The 20,044-nt window shown below is 41.7% G+C and overlaps 3 protein-coding genes across 4 annotated transcripts in view; 2 read left to right on the top strand and 1 right to left on the bottom strand.

Moving 5' to 3' along the window:
* Window positions 1-9,823, top strand: part of igsf21a (immunoglobin superfamily, member 21a) — a 177,538-nt gene extending 167,715 nt beyond the window's left edge. For both annotated transcript variants that reach the window (XM_008306917.1, XM_008306918.1), the window contains exons 8-10: window positions 1,401-1,593; window positions 4,350-4,388; window positions 9,443-9,823. In XM_008306917.1, coding sequence (XP_008305139.1) covers window positions 1,401-1,593; window positions 4,350-4,388; window positions 9,443-9,519 — 309 coding nt within the window. In that variant the 3' untranslated portion in view covers window positions 9,520-9,823. The remainder of the gene's footprint in view (window positions 1-1,400; window positions 1,594-4,349; window positions 4,389-9,442) is intronic.
* Window positions 9,824-13,368: 3,545 nt separating this feature from the next.
* klhdc7a (kelch domain containing 7A) lies at window positions 13,369-16,577 on the top strand. The gene has a single exon (XM_008306916.1). The coding sequence runs from the start codon at window positions 13,489-13,491 to the stop codon at window positions 15,778-15,780; it is 2,292 nt and encodes a 763-aa protein (XP_008305138.1). The 5' UTR covers window positions 13,369-13,488; the 3' UTR covers window positions 15,781-16,577.
* Window positions 16,578-17,753: 1,176 nt separating this feature from the next.
* cfap107 (cilia and flagella associated protein 107) lies at window positions 17,754-20,037 on the bottom strand. Its single transcript, XM_008306913.1, has 4 exons — window positions 19,493-20,037; window positions 18,823-18,933; window positions 18,285-18,462; window positions 17,754-18,028 (listed from the first exon to the last, which is right to left on the bottom strand). The coding sequence occupies exons 1-4, from the start codon at window positions 19,601-19,603 to the stop codon at window positions 17,754-17,756; spliced, it is 675 nt and encodes a 224-aa protein (XP_008305135.1). The 5' UTR covers window positions 19,604-20,037.
* Between the last annotated feature and the right edge of the window lie 7 nt (window positions 20,038-20,044).

Here is a 20,044-nt window from a genome sequence, read left to right as displayed (position 1 = left end):
ATAAATCTGTTGGAATTACAAGTCAGATTGTGTGTTTGATTTTATTTCACTTTTATTCTCAGCACAAATTCTACATTGTTGTTGGCTTAACGCACTAAGCTATTGACTGCACATGTGTTCATGTGATCTTGGGATACTTTTAAAGCTTTTCTTTGAACAAGGTTAAGATTGGTTATGATAAACAAGCCTGACTGTGGCACACAGCCGGTCGGGCCCTTCGGCAGCATAGGCATCAGTGCGTGCAGATTGATCAGAAAGCAAATTTCCCTTATCCTTCTCTGGACCTAGGCTTTAGGGTTTCACAAGTAGATAAGATTGTGTGCCGAGACTGATAATTTTGCATCCCGCCTTTCTGGTAAAATAAGATGCTCCCTTTGGGACTTTGTTGTGCATGATTATCCTACAGTGTGATTTTTATTATGCATTCCTTTTTCTTGTTACTTTATGTATGACTGACTTAAAATATGTGTTCATCAAATTGCATTATTTTTCAGCATGTATTTGAGTATGGGTCACTTCAAGCTCTTAACGGGACTCTTGCACCAACTTGAAACATTATTTTTTTTTAGCCCCAGTGCATGCCAGCCAATAAGTGCACCAACGCTGCTTGCTTCAAGGATTCCAGAGCGCATAGTCTGGAGACAATGGACACTGTTATTGCCATTTCATACTATCCCCTCCCTTGTGTGTGAAAAAAAACATATAGAGGGGAAAACTGCAGTCTGGATGTATGAGTTTTTAGCTAAAGTTAAACAAGCGCAAAGTGTTGATTTGATTCATTCCACTTTTTGTAAATTTGCCAAACAAGCTCGCTCTTTCTGAGTTCATGCACCTCTGCACTAAAGCTGTACTTGAGTAGCATCAACAACCAAAACTGATGGTTACGTTTTGAATACGGTTAGATATAAACACAGTACGGACCTTGAATCCACACTTGTTTCTGTTTTTTCTCGAGGTTATTTAGTTTCAAGACATCACCAGGATCAGACCTTACTTCTCATCCACTTTAACCATTTAGTTAGAAAATGAATCAGTTTAAGGAATAAATAACTACATTTTTAAATAGAAATAGATTTTTCTTTTAAATCCCGTTCTGTCATATGTGAAATACCTTTGTAGGTCCAAGGATGTGATTTTTTTCTTTTGACGATGTAGGGCTAGAGTGCTGGAAAGTCCTACGTGGAAAAAACTGTTGTAAAGTGAAGTGTTGATTATTAATGCATGTTGTTAACTTGCTGTTGCATTAGGGGAAATTGAAGCTTGTATTATTCATGTATGCTTTGCTCTTAATCTCTTGGCTGAGACTCACACTTTCTCTGCTCTGCCCTTTCAACACCCCTCTGCCTATTCCTTTCTTTTTTCTCCCCCATTTTCCCCCCACGCTCCCTCCCGTCCGACAGAATGAAGTTTTCCCTGAACCGCTCTTCACCTGGACGCGAGTTGGGGGCCGACTGCTGGACGGCAGCACCGAGCGAGAGGGGAAGGAGCTTATTCTGGAGAGAGTGCCAGCCGAGCTCAACGGCTCTATGTATCGCTGCACGGCCCAGAATCCTCTGGGTTCCACGGATACGCACACTCGCCTCATAGTCTTTGGTACGTATGCTTAGCTCTGCAACATGCTCCAGTCTTGTTCTGAAGTGGCTACTACACCAGCAGTTAAAAAGAAATTGCATTTAAGCTTGATTAATTATTTAGAAGACAATGAATATGAAACATTTTTTTTTTTTTTTTTTTTATAACTGTACCACTCGGTTCCACAAGAATTATCTGGAACACTTATACAATTACACAGTTAAATGTCACAGAAAATTGCATAATTCTACAAAATTCATTTCATGTATCTACAGTATCTTTGAAAAATACTTAGGAGATTTATGTGACCGCTTTTAGGTATGAATCATTAATGCAACTAAGTGTGTGATTAATAAGAGATTGTATCCCTAATTGGCTCAACAACACATTCTTTTTAAGGCAGCACTTAGCGAGAATAACCCTAGCAAGGGATTTAGCGCATATTCCATTAATGGCATGCCCTATGTTGTTTTTCACTTAAACACCAAAAAAATGAAATACAACCGTGTCATCAAAAGACCCGTGATAAAATCAAAGAATCTTTGTTGTTGATAGTGTAAGAAAAAACTCTTTGTTCAATGGCCAAAGCTAAATACTTCATTTGAGGGTGTTGATGCAGTAGCTGTAGCAGGCTCCTCCTGTGTGTCCTCCTCCTCTGGCTCTGTTCACTCTGGACACTCTTATTCGTGAGTTCATTCATGAGGAGAGTTTTTATCAGAAACTTCCTGTTATCTTCTTTTAACTACACTTTACATGTGATGGCAGTTTGACATGTTGAAATATGAATCACTTTTCTGTGAAAGTCGCGATCACACGCTCCGAGCGTGTGGTTGATTCGACTGCACAATAAAATACAGCTGTAGCACGCAAAGTGTCAAGTATGTGGACATTATTAGTATGAAAAAGTCCTTTATTCTATCCAATGAGTTCTGAAATTGAAGATATCAGGGGATTGATTAGTGAATAGCAGAGGCGAACCCGCCTCACACTCACAATGGTCTTTAATTGAGACTTCAACAACGAAATAAGTTTTAAATTCCACATTAATGTAGCCTGTAAAGGAACTTAGCACTTCTCCATTGATGCAATTATTTCCCACAATTGTCCCTCACTGGTGCCACTAATCCCTCTTGTATGCTCTGTCATGTTGGAATAGAGCCAGCCTGAAACTAATGCTTTATGGTCCAGATGACTACAGATAGATAAAGCCATCAGCATTACACATTCCTTGGGCGCAGAGGGTTTCGACACTCGCCGAAGTCAAGTCACGCATGAAAACAGGGAAATATTTTTTTTTAAGTGTGGAAATATGCGGTTTGAACACACGTGAGTTTCATTCTTGGGGTGCGCTGTTAACATAAATCAGGTTGACACCATTTTTGTACTTGAGTGATTCTGAAACAAAGGATATTGTATCCATCTTTTTTCAATATGTATATCCTCCTGCATGAAACACTCCTGTGAACGGAGTTTGAAGTATGTCACAAATGTACAAATTACTGGGCGGATCTAATAAGAACCCACTTTAAGGGGAAAGTGCCACTTTAGGGAGGCGTTACCTTGGGAGGCGTTTTGCTAGGAAGAGCACTAATGTCTATTTAACACCCTGATGCATCCTCAGGTGTCATCGGCTACGTGCCTAGTATGGCCCATCTGTCTGCTTGCTCCTTGTAGATTGCTTCCACTCACGCTTAGGGGAAGTAAATGGTGATTAAGTGACCTTGGCACCATCCCCTGTGGCCTTGAGATGAGACACTTCTCCCTCTGTGCCGTAGGTGAGGAGATAGGAGTATTTGGGGGCTCTGCTCACTTTGCCAAGTGTTCAATATACATCATCAGGAATAATAGAGTATAATGACGTCTTGGTATAGAGACCTCTCCACTGACGACGAGCAGCACTCACGTCTTGATGATGTACATCTTTAGCCACCCTCAGTGATAATATCCTCAGAGATTACTGTGAAGAAGTGAGTCAGCAGAAGTGAGAATCCGGGCAGTGACAAACACACAGCCAGACGCCCTAACTGCACACACACACACACACGCAAAGGCACACAGATATGTATGCTTATGCAAATTTGCAGGGGCAGGCAAACACAAGCGTGCATATGGAGAGTGCACACACTAATTTCTCTGGGGCCTCTCAGAGGAGCTGCAATGTTAATGCAGTTGCAATGAGACCAGAAAAGTTTCACACTGTGCTGTATATGTAGCTTCCACCTGCTCATGCACAGAGTCTAACATCCAAAAATAGCTCATAAAGTGGAATTTAGGAGTGTTGCTAATACTCTGCAAACCCTCTTGCTCCCTCTTTCGCAATTACTTTATCCCTGCGAGAGCATTGAAAACACACCGTCAGAGCGCATTGTGCAAGCTAGACATCGGTTCTACTTATTAAAGGTGGACTCAGTTTCTCTGAAACATCTTATGCAGACTGTTTTGGCCACAGCTGTAGTCCTCTGGTCTCACTGCTGCTAAAAGTGTCCTGCTTGTTCTGTTGCAGTGCTCTGTGTTCCCAGGTCCATTAACAGACCCAGTCTCTTCTCGCTGGGGATGTGCCATTTAGCATGGGCTTCAGGAACTTTGGAGTTCAGCTTCATTAGAAAGCCACAACCTCTGTCGGAGATTACTAGTTTTTTTTTCTCCGTCTTTCTTCTTGCGCTCTTTATTCTCAGATTAATTCCATCCTTCATTCACTCAGGCACCTACTGCTTCTGTGACTACAGTGTTTGATTGTTTCACTGGTGATTTTTTTTTTCTCTTCTTCTCTCCAACAGAAAATCCAAGTATGATGAAAAACACACAGAATCAGAACAGTAAGTATTTCAGCCACAGAGTTTTGAGGGTTTTCTATATAATGCTCCTGATTCTCGCCATATCACTTGATCATCGTATTTTCAGAGATGCTGTGCGAGAACAAAATGTGAAAATGTAGTCTGTAAAATGTGTGCAGGAATCTAGCACTGATCAAAGCGGCAAATTCTTCAGGAGGCTGTGGTTTCGACGTTCACGGTATTGACAGGTGGATGTTTTTGATTCTGTCCTGAATGCTTTGCCCCAGATAGACTCGGTGAGAGTGATTCAGTCAGGATTAATCTTTGCCGATGTTCAGTAGCAGCAAGCAACAAGCCTCTTCCAGTGACTAACCGTGCCTGTCACTTTTGGTTGAGTGTGAGATTATTGGTGTTTCATATGTGCAGTGGTGGCTCATTTGCGGCTTCTGAGATTATCATATGTAAAGATGAGGGATTGTCAGGAGAAGCCGCAGGGCTGTGACAACAACCTTTCCATCTCTCCCTTTCTTCTTGCCTTTCCCTCTCTCTTTCTACCGCAATCTTTGTGTTTCTCTTTCCTTTCCTCTTCTCTGACTTTTGTACTCACTTTCCGTCTCCCAGAGCCAGCCTCTCTTTGCTGCATCTTCCATTTCTGGTTGCTCTTTTTCCTTTTGTCACTACCTAATTTCCCTCTCTGTGACTTATTCTGTTTTTCCTCCCTCCATCATATTTATTTTTCATACTTTTCCTCCAAGCCTACCTCACAATCTGTGATTTTGATGCAGATTTTCTGACACTCAGACCTTATGGAGAGTGCAGATTATGTTACAGTGTGAAAAAAAATGGGGAAAAAATCACCTCTGGCTAAACAGTTTGGAGTCTTGACAGATGGGCTTCGGACGCATTAAGTGAGTCACGACTCCCAAGGACTGAAATGAGAGTGTGACCCTATAGAAAAAGCAATCAGAGTTCAGATACAGAGGTAAGAAAGGCTGAGTCACAGATCAAGCAGATTCATTTGTATAAGTGAGACTCCTTAACTCTCTCCAAACTCAGTAAAATGCTATAGTGTAATAAAATATTGCAGGAGGTGGATACAGATCCACCTCAGAAAGCAGTTATTAGTTATTGGTGAATGTGTCCTCAATGCTGTTGTGTAAAATACTTCAGTAATGTGCACTAAATGTAAATTGTAATTTCTGTTACAATTTAGAATCAATTAAGAACCAATAAAGCACCTGTATTGTAGTAATTTCCTGCCGTCAGGTGCTGTTGATGAACTGGAAAATGTATTTGAGTGGCATAATTGCCAAGTGTATAATCACCAGTACATGTGTGTGACGCCCATGTTTGTCCCTGCACACGGAAACGCTTTGCAAGCAGATGGCAAGCGTGGCTGTCTTTAAGCTGAACCACCCAAGTCACGGCAAATATGTTCATCGTCGCAGTCCGACATGGACTCTTTTCCTGTTTCCTACCTCAGAAACATCACCTTATTTGTCCTCACGTACCATCAATTTTTCTGTCTCTGTTCCTTTTTGCCATTTGGTTGTTTTGTTTTTTTTCCCCCCTCCCATCTTCCTCTACCTTTCCCCTTCTCTGGTAGTCATATCTTACGGATGCAAATCTGAGAATGCAAATGCTATGGTAAGCACAGGAGCAGGTGTGTCACAGCAAGGACAGAATCAGGTCAGCATGGACGCGCAGACGTGCCTTTCATGCAAGTCAAATTGGTGTACAACGCAGCCCCAAGAGGTCACCTCACACGTGCGCGATAGCTTAATGGCTGAATACCGGACCGCTCGGTGTTGGTGCGAGTGGAAAGGCGCACCTCTGTCAGTCAGTCAGGGCCGTAGTAGACGAGAAACCTACACGTCCCAGGAGAGGGAATATTCATTCGTCTTCGTCTCCCGCACACCTTGTCAAGCTGCACTGTATGACTGGATTTAACAGATGAGTGAAATTGAGGACAAAGTTTGACTTTTTTGCCACATAATACTGTCCCTGTCAGCCTAGGCTGATGGAAGCATCAAACATTTAGGGTTGTCATCTTATTGTGGGGAATGAAACCTCTTAGCTGAGAGGCAACGTTATAGCAGAATTCCTAACACCACCTTACACATGAAACTCTCTGCAGGTGGACTTTGCATTCACAGAGTCAAAAATAGAAATGCAAAGAGAGACAGAAGCTTGTAATCAAGTAATCTGCATGTTATCTGTTATTTTCCACAGTGCCATGCAAAATTCGAATTGAAACGCTCTTTCAGAACAGAGGTCAGATCAGAGACAGGAACCAGACTGGTAGGCTTACAGACAGATGTGTCACAGCTACTGTCAGAAATGTCAAGTAGGTTTCTAAAGCCACCTAACTGGACTTAAACCTTCTTTAGAGTCATCGTTTGCATGATGTCATCTGGCATTTTAGGTCTGGCACATCTAAGGTAGGAAGTCATCCTTCATTAAAAGATTTTTTAAAAGAAGGTGGAAAAAAGGAAAAAAACATGTTGCCACAGAAATCAGTCCCAGTTGTCCAAAAAAAAAAAAAAATCAGGTTGGCAGAATTGCACAGAGGTCTGAGCCAAAAACTGAAGGCAAACAGATGGCTGGGCGACTTGCATCTATGATTATAGACTGGAAGGGGACCTCAGATGATGATCTTATGGTTGGATGAGCCCATTACCAAATGAGATGAAGTACTTATTGAAAAGATCCAGTTGTTATTGTCTAATGTTGTATGACTTTGCATATACAGAGCGGAACATGATGTATATGAAATGTCAGATTGTATAGTTCTGCTGAGATTCCTGTTCATTAGAGAGTCATCGGGAATTGGCAGTGCTGATTAATTTAAACAACCCTGCCAAACATACGATCCAACTGTTTGTGATCCAACACATAATAATACGTTTAACATTTGTCAGCGGGCCCATCATTCAGACTCACTGGACTGCTTTACCTGGCAGGTCTAACGACTACCAGATCAGATTTTGAATGTGAGTCTAGCCACACCCCGATGAGGACAGCCCTCCTACTCACTCGTGATTACTCGTGTAGCAACAGTCTTGGCACGGTCTGGACAAACTGTTGGTCATGTCAGCAAAAGACACACCCAGAGGCAGTCACAACTCTCCTCCCATGTCAGCTCCAATTCAACAGTCCTCTCTTTAAGATATCCACAAGGGAGCTACAGAAAACAATCGCAGCATAAAGCTGGTGTCATTTCCCATCACATCTGTATAATATCACGTCCTGTGGTGGCCTCAGAATGACACATGCAAACACTGAAAAAAAAAAAATTAAAAAGTAGGGTTCACTTCACAGATCTTTGTAACTAAACTGCACCAAAGTTCACATGGAGACATTTTTTTGAATTGCTTCTGCAGTGGTAACACTATACTGTATACTATTATCATGCACTTCAAAGAACCACACAGAGTAGATTTCTCATTAATGAATGCAATGTATACAGAAACAGTTGCATTGCTGTCACTCACAGAGCATAAAGTCACTGTACAGTTGCAATCAAATTTATTCAGCCCTCGCAACCTGCAAGATATTATAGTGATTTGCATAAAATTTTATGAAAACGTGTCACCTAAAGCCTCAGTAAACAGTCAAAGAAAGTTTGATAATGCATATTTGAGTGATTTGGGAAACACAATGAACACAAGAAAACTAAGAATAAAAAAAAATCTGCAGAAAGAAATGTAAGCAAAATTATTCAGCATGCAAAGTCAGTATTATATAATGATATTCTTTGATCTTTAACCTCCAATAAATGTTTCCAGGAGTTTCGCACAAGCTTCTGACACCTTTCTTTTAGATTCCTAGTCAAATCCTCATGTGCAAAAACTTCCAGCTCACTAAATGTCTTCACTGCCAGAGCTGCTACTGCTTTCTTTAAATCTCTGATTTTCAATGAGATTCAAGCCCTGAGACTGAGATGGCCAGGCAATTCCAGGAGCAATTTCTGAACCAAGCTTTGGTTGACTTGGACTTATGCTGGGGGATCAAGGGCCTGGTATTTCAAAGAATCCATGATGACAGTCATGGTCAATTTTACCACTTACTGCAGCAGCAAAACGCCCCTTCAACAGGACGGGCCCACCGCCATGCCTGACTGTGGTAGTGGTGGTGGTGATGGTGTTCTACGCACATAGGCCCTTCCTCCTTCTTATTTTTTGTAAACTGTTGCTTTTTTGGAGTACTACCCTCTTCTTTTGAAAAAAAAGCTCTTTTGTTTTTGCCATGTTTTCTACACAGCTTGAACACCTGCAAAGATAGAATATATGTCCTGTATCACAGCTGAAGCAAATTCAGTGTTGTTATATACTTCCCAAAAATTGAATTGCATTCTGCCAGCTCTTTGTTGCCTTACGTGCCGGTGTGCTATGTTACTGGGTATCAGAAATATCCTGCAGCTCAGAAAGCCCCCACTACACATTTCCATTATTGATTTGATTATGTCACTCAACTCAAGTGTAATTTATACACGTAATTTCTAAACCACCAGAAAGGCTTTAATGTGAGAAACGCTTTAAAACTCAGCAGGGTTGAACAGTGATTAATTGATGAATTGATTGCAACTGTACCTCCACTGACTTCTGGGAAATTTAGAGAGGAAATCTTTCTTTGTTGGAGTAAAGTCTGTGTCTTGAAATACTTCACCACTGCAAGTAAATGGAACTAGAGGAAACTATTGTACAAAACATTCTTTTACCAAGGTACATTTATTATTTCATTATAAATCATCAAGTAACTTAAAATCTTCCCAGTAAATGTTATGTATAAAATAAAAATAAGTTTTTCTTCAGTTTTGTCATGGCTGTCAAGGGCAACTCAAGGTTGCCAGACGGGGTCGTACACTTTTTAATTTGATTGTTGCTTTAATAGAATTAAAGCAGAGAGTCCTTCCTCATTGAAATCACTTCACAAAAATGACTTGTGTTATTGTAAAACATTTTGAGTACTGGTTTAATTCAGTACTAAACAGGTGCACAGTAGTTTACTTTAAAACAACAAATAAAATATGACCTTGTTGAAATGATAATTAAAAGGCTCTAATTGGCTGTTTTATTTTTGTTGTTTTGTTTCAGATGAAGCCTCTCGCACGGACGTGCTTGGACTAACGTGGATGGCACTTGTCCTCACAGTGACAGTGGAACTGACGTGAAACCTCTCACCCAAGACACTCTTACTCACCAACACACATACTTGCCCTTCTTACGCAACATCCACATATGCACACACACACACACACACACACACACACACACACACTCTCCACAGTCCCGCAAGCCTTCTCCAGTCATCAACAGACCCTCCATACGTCAGTCGATCAGGAAACAGTGCCACCACACGATGGCGCTTTCACTGTTTTTTGTAACAAAAATAATAACCAAGATAATGATATTAAAAGAACAACATGATGAACATGACAGTAACCACCTCCTATATAGCCCTGCCCAGTTACACCTTTTTTTGTTTCTTGTCCCACGTCTGCCTGTTGATCAATAAAATCAGTTGATTTGAAACGGAAAAGAAAAAGGCATTTGGATTTTATTTTTGATGAGTCAAAATGTCATTGGTGTTGACTGAAATGTGAAAAAAAAAAAAAAAAAGGAACTGGCTCAGACTGTGCCACACTATCGACCACACCCCGACGGTCACATGTCCTGGGATGCAACTGATTAGCAACAAGCTGATAAACCATGGGAGAACAAAAAAAAACAAAAAAAAAAACACAGATGCTCCAAGACAACCTTCTTTTTTTTTTTTTTTTATCAATATACAAGTTTCTTTTTTTCTTTTGTTTTTTCCCTGATGGCTCGGAATGTACAAGAGGATTTAAATGCATTGAGAAACTAGAAGAAGAAGAAAAAAAAATAATCTCATTTTTGAGTGTATTTTGTGTACATCAGTGTAAATACTAAAAAAAATAATTAAATAATTAAAAAATAAAGAAGCTATATGGGTTAAGGCGAGGGGTGGGTGCTGAGACAGTTGGAGTTTACACTTCTCCACCTTTGTTTGTACTTCATTCAACACTGTTTTCAAAGATAATTCTTGGCTGAATGGACGGAAACATTAACAGCCTTTTTGTTTCTCATTTGGGCTTTTTATATCTATATGGCAGGTCTCCAAGGACAGACTAAAAAAGTATCTAACATATGTCTGCTGTTTTGGGGTTGTGGTGCATGTGACGTTTGAAGATTCTTTCTCCTTTTGGTGTGTTGCTATGGACAGCACTGCAACTCATTGTCACTGGCCTGTAATCCAGTTATTTACTTGTGACATACTATCTTAAGTGACCTACATTGTGAACAATACGTAACTCTTACCCAGACATTTACAGTACTAGTAGGATCATTTTAGCCGCCATCCCAGGGAGGAGCTCACCTGAGGCAGCTTGTGTAAACAGGGTTGTTGCATTTGTTTCATTTCACCTGTATTAAAATGGAGAGATGATAAAACTCACAAGCCTTGACTTTACTTAAAACAGCTTTCCACATCTTCCTGCCTCCTTTAAAATGCTGGGAACATGTAATATACAGCATCTAATACTGCACACATCTGCTAGACTTCATGGTTGCAGGAATTGTTTACAATCTAATTTGATTTTAATCCCATCATATCAGGGAAATTTGAAAACAAAACCTATGCCAGGAGACATAGTATTAATTCCTCTTCAGAGACGAGTTCCAAAAATTGCTTTTAGATATTTCTGATTGTATCGCCCTCAACATGGCTTTTGGAGGAGAGTCTGACATTGTTGTTAACCCTTTGCAGTCTCTCACTGAAGGATAGCTTAATGCAGAGTAATCCTGCATTTTTTGGACTTCACAAGAACTGCAATTTAAGCTATTCTAAGGACACAACATGTATTAAGGGATTAGGGTTTAAACCAGGTGGGAGGTAAGGGGGGAGATTTTTAAAGCTTAGTTGAATAGAAGGGATAGACCTATCCGTTTGGGATATCAGCTCACCTTGCCAAAGTACAATCCATATTCCTCCCATATTCTGGAGATGAGAGCTGCATAGCACAAACATTATTAACAGACAGTCATATGCGCTTTGAATTATTTCTTCTTTTTTTTTTCCAGTGAGGGAAGCAAAGGGCACAAATCCTTGTCCACCCACCATATAGCATTATAACTCAACTATCAATGTAATTTTTATTCAAGAGGCACTTCTGTGCTTTTTGCTGTTATCACTCACTCCACATTCTAAAGAGAAAAACAGGTCCATTTTTGAATGCATTAGAATGTGCGAGGAGAATGTGCAAATTGTCTTTATATGATTTAATCATCGCGCCAGAAGAATTGCACCATAACTGTGTGTGTGAGTGTATACGTATGTGATATTATTGTCCACAAATTAATTGTATGTATGAACACTTCATGTAACTTCAAATTCACAACATTAGGTCAAAGCTGTCCTGGACCAAAATGATCCATCAGGCAATAAATGTGACGCTTTTAAATATGTGGCTTTATTCCCTTTTTCTGTTATATCCATAGGAAGTCACCCCTGCTCTCATTTAGTCTTGTTATTACATTTAATTGTGAGCAGACTGGACAACCTTTATGTATAAATTTGAGCCACGGTCGTCTTATTGCTCATTCTTTTATTTTCCTAACAAATTAATAAGTTAATATTGTGATGGTGACACAATAAAAAGCTTTATTTTTTGTGTTTAACTGACTACATACCTTCTCAACCTACCTTGCCTCACTAATTTGTTCAGTTATTACCGGAAAAAGCAGGAAAGATCTGTTAAAGAATGTTTTTGGTGCCTTCTGTTCTTGTCCACATGCTGTGCACCCATCATGGATGGCATAAGCAAGAAGAGGTGAAAGTGTCTCCACACAACAATGCACATAGTTGACAGTCATGCTTTTTTTTTCTGAACAGTGTTCTGAATAGTTCACCTGAGCTGGGAGCAATGGTGAGGATAAGAAGCTGCTTCTATAGTCCATTTGTGAATTATTCAGCAGTCAGCCATGCTTGCAGAATCCGGTTTCCTTTTTGTTGTCTGCAGGCTTGGCTATCGGATGACCAAACAGCGCCCATGTCAGACAGGACACCTGACACACCCTCTGTGTGAGCCTCCACGTGATGCATCTTTACAATGCTCAACAGAGTGTTGTTAAAATAAACACTGTTTTGTTGTTGACCGCAGCCTCCCTCCAGCGTGCTATGATCACACAAACGACAACTTGACGGACCCGACTGAGTGGCACAGCGCCCATGTAACTGAAATACATGTTTGCATCTCAGTATGATACATGGAAATGAATTGTCAGGTTTCTACGCAGACACTTGATCCATTGTGTTTTCATTCTTCGGATGGTTATCTGCATGTATCTATGTGTTTATAATACCATGCCAGTGCCATTTAAGTGTCTGATAGTAATCTTCAACTTCTTCTGAAGAGAGAGAGTAATTTAAGCATCTGTGCTGGCATGGAGAAGAACCTTTGATCTGTGGTATAGCTATGCAAACAGATGTATCCTGGTTATTAAGTATTTGAGAAATGTCACCTGTCATCACTCTCCACCCCTTATTCAAACCAATCTTCCCCTCCTGCGGCTCCAGATGTATGTTTGTGCAAGTTATGGAGTGTTATCTGTCATAATAATTTGGACAATATTTTCATAAACTGACATAATAAAGTATGATTTAAACCACTCCTGTTCATGTAAATACCAAGCCAAAGATGCAGCAACAGCAACATATCTCAAATAAAGTTGGGATTGGAATGTATCCCAAGAAATTATTGACCAGAGTCCTTAGATGATGTTTGGATAGTTATGGGAAAGGCTTAGGTGAGTCAGCAAATTGCATAGTCAAATATTGATCTTTAGGATATTTACATGTTCTGTGTGTGGTTGCTGAAACTACATCTAACCTGCCACAGGTGGTGCATGAAGAATGGTCCGCCCCTAGAGAGCCAGGGATGCAAATAGCCCTTCGAGAGCTATCATTTTACACTTGATCCTTTGGGCAAAGAGACGCAGTCATCAGATCACAGCAGCTCTTTTACAATGAAAAGCAGACAGCTACAGCCGGCCGAGGAGCATTGAAAATTACATTCAATAGGATCAGTCAACCGGCCATTGCCAGCATCACTGCTACAGCTATGCCCATTGCAGAGCTTTTGGGAGTCCAGTTCGACATGCAGCTGCTGCTGAAACTTAGTGTCTCTGTAGCAGCAGTACTGCTGGTTTCCTGGGCCTACAGATTCTACAGTTCCAGGAATGTGAAGAATCCTCAACTCTGTGCCGCAGACAGGAAAGGGCCACAAAATGCAACCTGTCAAAACTGCAAGACGACATTACAACGTAAAAGCTCACCAAAACACGACAAGGATGATAAGGACAAGCAATCCAAACCCTTGCACGCGGACTCAGCCACTGATGACCTGACATCTGACAGCACCAAGGAAATACCGGCAGAAGCTCATCCACACCAAGTTGAAAAGAGTGATGATGCATTTAGTGCATCAAATAGTGACCAAGATATCAGAATGAAAGGAGAGATACTCACTCATCGGAAGCAGGCACAGGTCCCCACCAGAAATATTTCATCTGGACCTGCTTTGAACCTTTCTGATCCAACAGAGAGTGGGATGGCCAGTACAATGGGGCGCCGCTCCCCTTGCTTTTTGCAGAAGTTGGAGAGCAGTGTGGGTGTGGGCAGGGAGTTAAGGCAGGACTTGGAGCACCAGGGGGCCTACTCCAGCTTCCTCTCCAAGGCAGAGATCAAAGTGGAGGACGCTAACGTAGTGCTGGAAGGAGCAGGGGACCAGATTGTGCGTGGAAAGATATATGATTACTATGTTGAGTCTTCCTCTCAGTCCATTACAGATATAAACAATGTGACTGGTCAATATGAGAAGAGCTCTGAGTCAGGGCCAGTGGAATATGGAAGCCGTGGCAGCAACCTCACAGAGTCTCCTTCCTCTTTAAGCCCCATCATTATGCGTGATCTGGTTTTACCACAAAGCACTGTTGAGGATGCCGCCTCACTAGGAAGCCTCAAGCTGAGGCACCCCGCAAGGCCTGTACTCCTACGCAAAGAGAGCTATCTGTCTGCAGCAGAGGAGTCTGAGCTTTCCATCCCTTTTCTAACTTCAAGAGCCTCAACTCCAATGACTCACTCTCTGGCCTCAGCCGGCGATGAGTCTATCTCTGTTCACCCTGTCAGCAGTCCCTCCACGGACTGCAAAGGCCTTAATACAAGGGAGGGGGTTGATCTAGAGACTCTAGCAGGGGCTCCATTTTTACACCTTCCAGCAAAAATCCCTGATGATACAGATTTCGAAATCCTAAAGAGCAAGCTTGATCTGGGTAACTGTTTGGAGACACTTTACCTGGCCAAGAAACATGGACAAAAGACTGTGCAGCAAGCAGCCCTGGGGGTCATGTCAGACAACTACCTTCAGGTGCTCAGGGACCCCAACCTTTATGGTCGGCTAATGGCTGATGAGCGGGAGAAAATCCGGAAGCAGAGGATGATGGGGAGAAAGTTTGTCATGGTTGCAGACATGGACCCTCAAGACTGGGTAAGAAGCAAAGAGGGGCAGACAGGGCAGAGGAGGATGTCCAGTGCAGTGTATTATTATGATGACTACAAAGATGTCTGGCATACACTCTGCCTGATCCCACAGGAGGTCATCTCTAAAGCCTGTGCCATGTGCACAATGGATAACTACTTATTTGTGGCATTAGGCTGCCAAGGCACAGACAGAGAAATGACACCGTCAAAGCGAGTGTTTTGCTACAATCCCTTGACATCCATCTGGAAAGAGATCAGTCCCATGAATGAAGCCAGGCCTCGCTGCAAACTGGCAGCACTGGAGGGCTACATATACGCCATCGGAGGGGAGTGCCTCTCCTCGGTGGAGCGCTATGACCCACGTTTGGACAGATGGACATTTGTGGCTCCGCTGCCTAATGATACATTTGCTGTGGCGCATCATGTCACAGTGTGCAATGGGGAACTTTTTGTGTCTGGGGGTTCTCTTCGATATATGCTGTTGCGCTACACCCCTAAAACCAACACCTGGAGGCCAAGTCTTGTAGTAGGCACCAAAGACAGAACTGCAGATATGGTGGCTGTGGGGAGATTTCTGTATCGGTTTGATGTTAACCCGCTGCTGGGTGTCAGTGCATACCGATACCATACAGTGGCTCGACTGTGGTATGAGTGCAGCTCCAAGCGGCTTCTGCGCTGCCCTGCTTTCCAGTGTGTCACGATGGATGGCACAATCTATTGTGTCAGCCGCCAGTTCACTATGAAGTTCGAGGCTGATGAGATCTCCCCTGCTTTCATAGATGAGGATTTGAGTGTCCTATCTGCAGCCAAGGGCATACTTTTCCCCTTTGTCCTTTCACTACCTGATAAGAAGCCTCGGCAGACAAGTGTGTAACAAGGATTCCGTTTTCCATTGATGATAAGATTACATGGTGATTGAGTATACCTTCAAGAGGATGCTTTACATCAAGTTTATTGTTGACTGAGTGGGTTTTCTTTGGTCAGGTTTATGTTCCACCTAGCTCAACCCCAAATGTTACTGCAAAATTGTAACCACTATGCTGTCATTTCTTTGAGATGTTATTAAGATCTCTTTTCCTGAAAAGCCACAAAGCTTCTGTTTCTTAATCAACATTATTTTTCTTGGATTGGATATTACACTAAGAATTGTGTGTTTCTTATGTCTCATCCTTGGCAGTAGATGTAAAGTATTAGTCTCGTAATGGTAGTCAAACTACTGTTTGCTTAGATTTACACAGGGTGTGCTGCCATGTAAATTGTTTGCTTCTTTGATTTGCCACTCCCTCCTGCCATTATGTTGGTTTTATATCATCCCAGATGCTTAACCTCTTTACTGTAAAGCTAATCCATTATAAAGTCTCAGAGTAAATTAGTTCATCCAACTCTAACTCACAGAGAGTGGGCAATATAGTGATAATCTATTACTGTGTTCTGTTGTATAGGGCACAAATATAACTTACACAGTGGCCTGGATACAATGCAATTATCTACAGTTGCTCTTTAAGTATGACAGGGTGTAAATGGGTATGTCATATAATATGAATAGGTGAGCTTCTAAAGCATTTGTCTCTGCATTTGAAACTCTTCCAACACTCAGACTTGAAATTATTTTTATAATTCCAGTCACTCTCCTTTGGTGGTTGGAAAAAAATGGATTTGTTTTAATCTTTTCTGAGCAGATTCTTTGTTCATTGCACCAATTAAATGTCTTTACTTTGTTATGTATTGTTTTATAAACAACAAAGAAACATATGAATTTGTCTTTCATTGCACATTAATCCACAATTTATGACTAATGGTTTTAAGCCAATTGTCTATTCCACTCTTTGTGCTACTACCAGAAATAGAATAACACAAGAACAATCTAAACACTTGCGGTTTATTTTAAAGTGTTGATTACATTAACAATTGAAATATGCATAATAATGAGTCAAATATTAAATCCCTCATTGTTTGCTCATTTTACAATCAAGTCTCTCACTGTACAGACTGTAAAGCTGAGGACTTCAAAGATTCGGAGAGTGACGTGCTGCTATAGCACCATCATGTGGCTCAGGCAGCAAACACAGTGGTGCTGTGCGTAAGACGTGTTGTGTTGCAGACCTCCCATAACACAGATGTGTCATGTGACACACAGGCATCAGCAACACAGCAAAGTGACTAACTAGCTAACAGTGGGTGAAACAGAGCTGCAGTGGAAGGCAGCAGGCAGGCAGGAAGAAAGGAGGCAGACGCAGATGGTTGACCATCAAACATAAGCATCTTTGATTCTTCCTAATTAAACACTTTGATTCCCTGTAATTAAACACCTAATGGAATGGGAGTTAGACACATCCCTTCAGACATTGCCTGGGATGACTCATGGCTTCTGGTTTGCCTCAATACCCAGGTCAGTTCTAGCATCAACACTTGTTTCATTTATATTTTTTCTTTTTCTTTTTTTTCCACAGAGCGTCTAGTGTAATACTAACCCATTCTGAGTTTCACATATTAAGTGTGCAGACACAGAGAGAGAATTTGCATGCAATTATTCTCTGGAAGGGTGGACATAATTTATAGCCCCCCTTATTTCTCCCACTCGCACACAGACACACACCAGTTCATACATATATAAACACTGAAACTACTCATCACACAACACGCAGCACATCCACAGTGTTCCTTAAACATAATGAGAATCATGGTTAATGTTTTAGTTCCATTTGATTTCCCAAACGGTCGGCTCAGTTAAAAATTTTCGGGCTGCCAATTAATACAAAATAGGAGCCACAAAGCAGCATAATTTTGAGCAAAGCTTCTAAATTAACAAGCGGCATATGAGGCAATTCAAAAGCCACACTCTTGTCTCTAAGCCTGTTGTAATGGCGGAAATAGGCTGAAACAATGATCTGGGACTTGTAGGAGTGAGCGCTGTCTCAGATCCAGGTCCTTGTTGTTGTGATTGGCTGCATGGAGGTGGCTGGAGAGGCTGTGTGAAGCTCTGGCAAACCGGCTTTGGCTGAGGGTACTAAGTGGGTGCCTCTGGTATGCTGACCTGTATACAGTCAGGAATTGGAGGTGTGGTTGCTGCTTTTCGAAACGGTGATTTGTGGACTGCAGTGGGCCAGAGTTGGTTGGAAGGGCTGTAAAAGAAGAGAAAGTTAACTGCCATGTTACTGCAGCCATTAATTACACTGGTGACTGATTTGGAACAATAAAAGGCGTCTGGGGCCACCCTGATTTGACTGTTCATGAGCACGACTGCTGACGTGTTTTGTCTGTGCAAAATTTAATGCGCTTAAGTAACTTTGAACCACACTCACACCCCTAGTAAACGGATTGCTTAATATGCATTTCCCATGTATGTGCCTGTATGTGGCATTTTAAGTGTGGGCTTACCAGAAATGGGCCGGTCCGACTTCTCAGGCTGCCACGTCAAGTTGTCTGGATGCCAGGGTTGCAGGGTGGGTAAAGCATTGGTATGCTTATTATGCCCATAGTTTTCTTCATATTCCGTGACCAAATAATGTGAGGATGGAGGGTCAGAGTGGAAAAACAGCATCCTGGAAGGAAGCTCCTGCATAGCAATACACAGGAGTTATGGTACGCCTGTATGCTGTGGCCTTCACTGGATTAAGATATAGAGGGCATGGCCTATTCTTTTTCAATAATCTTCAAGAGACTCACTATGTGACAGCAGCAAATTGCTCTAACTAGCCTTTAAGTACCCAGGAGGACTGATGATTTTACACATTTTTCATGACTGCTGAGTCTGACCAGAAACTTGCTTTCATAAAGAGTTTTATCACAGGCCTTTATCTTGGCCATCAATATTATGCAGAAGTGTCCACAATCTAGAGAAGAAAAGCCTGACTTGCAGGCTTGTGACAGGCATTCAATTGGTGTTAATGCCACGAATGAGCAGTTAAAGGCTGACCTCAGCTCTCAGCAAGGCAGATCTTCTCTCAGAGATGTCTGGCTGGAAGTCCCAGTGGGGCTGGTAGTCTACGCGACTGGTGCTGTTGGCTATCTTTGGCTCCCGAGTGAACTGCGTCGGATGGAATAAACAGATATCAGAAAGAGGAATGAGGAAGGGTGGGATACACAGGGACTTCAGCAACGGGCCCAGCACAAGGATCAGCAGAGCTCACACTTGGCTATCGATCCACACCGCTGTACAGTATTTCTTAAGTCATTTCTCCTCTCAAATCCTGAACCAGCAGCCCGTGGCCGAACCTCACGTCAATGCAATTAGTCTCCAGCTCTAGCCTCTCCCAACAGGAGGCTGTGCTGATGTAGCTGAACTGAGGCTGCCTAATCACTTTGCTATGGATTTGACTACCAACTGAGGTCCTACAAAACCCTTGGCAGGTTGCCACTGGTATGGCAAAATGTTTTGGATGCGGTAAAAAAAAAAAAAAAAAGGTGTAGATAGTCTGTGTTCTCACATTCAACTGAAGTTGTATGTTTAAATCAGAAAATCTTTTTTTTAGTACTGCAGCATATTCTGCCCTGTGTCCTTGCCTGTTTATAGCATTTGGGAAAATGTTACATTATTGTACAAGTGAAAAAAAGTGCAATAGGCAATAAACAGACCAAATGATTACCTGGAGTCTGTCTTCAGCCCAGTTGCCCAACAGCACTTTGTTGGCATACTTCCGTTCTATCTTCCATCCAGTTTGGGCCCATTTATCCTGCGCCGCGACTTTTTGGTTCATACTTCCGTTGCTGTCAAACACACCGAACTGGGGAAATCTGAAGCCCTGTTAGAGCAAGGTTAACTAGTCAAACAGATAGCTTGTAGGTGTATTCACCTGACCCCATAATGCCACAGGCAGTGGAGGGGAAATGGAGCTCTGTTGCCATGGATACAGCAAACACTGAAGGGAAGGCAAGCAGACTATCCTGGAAGCAAATGGGAGATGTCTTACATCTTCGTTAAAAAGAAATACATTCCTTAAGGCTAGGGCATGACATTTAGCAGTATACTCTATATTGTTAAAATGTTGCCAAGAAATGTTTCCAGACTTTATGTCTTCGGGCTACTTTTCATTTTTGGAATAAAGCAGGTTTTGCTTATTGACTTGTGTAGGGAGGATTGTCTTTTGTGAACAGTGCAATGTTAATGAAGAACACTGGAGGCAAATTTGTTTATTAAA

This window comes from Stegastes partitus, unplaced genomic scaffold (assembly GCF_000690725.1).
Source record: "Stegastes partitus isolate 25-593 unplaced genomic scaffold, Stegastes_partitus-1.0.2 Scaffold49, whole genome shotgun sequence".
Classification (NCBI taxonomy): domain Eukaryota; kingdom Metazoa; phylum Chordata; class Actinopteri; family Pomacentridae; genus Stegastes; species Stegastes partitus.
This window is presented reverse-complemented; position numbering and strand designations above follow the sequence as displayed.

Bases quoted from the DNA above. Each gene is read 5' to 3' on its own strand.
- klhdc7a (XM_008306916.1), top strand. From the start codon at position 13,489: ATGCCCATTGCAGAGCTTTTGGGAGTCCAGTTCGACATGCAGCTGCTG.
- cfap107 (XM_008306913.1), bottom strand. From the start codon at position 19,603: ATGAACCAAAAAGTCGCGGCGCAGGATAAATGGGCCCAAACTGGATGG. The intron at 18,463-18,822 runs GTCAGCCTTTAA...ATTGCTATGCAG, and splicing joins CTGCCTTGCTGAGAGCTGAG to GAGCTTCCTTCCAGGATGCT. The intron at 18,029-18,284 runs GTAAGCCCACAC...CTTCTTTTACAG, and splicing joins GTCGGACCGGCCCATTTCTG to CCCTTCCAACCAACTCTGGC.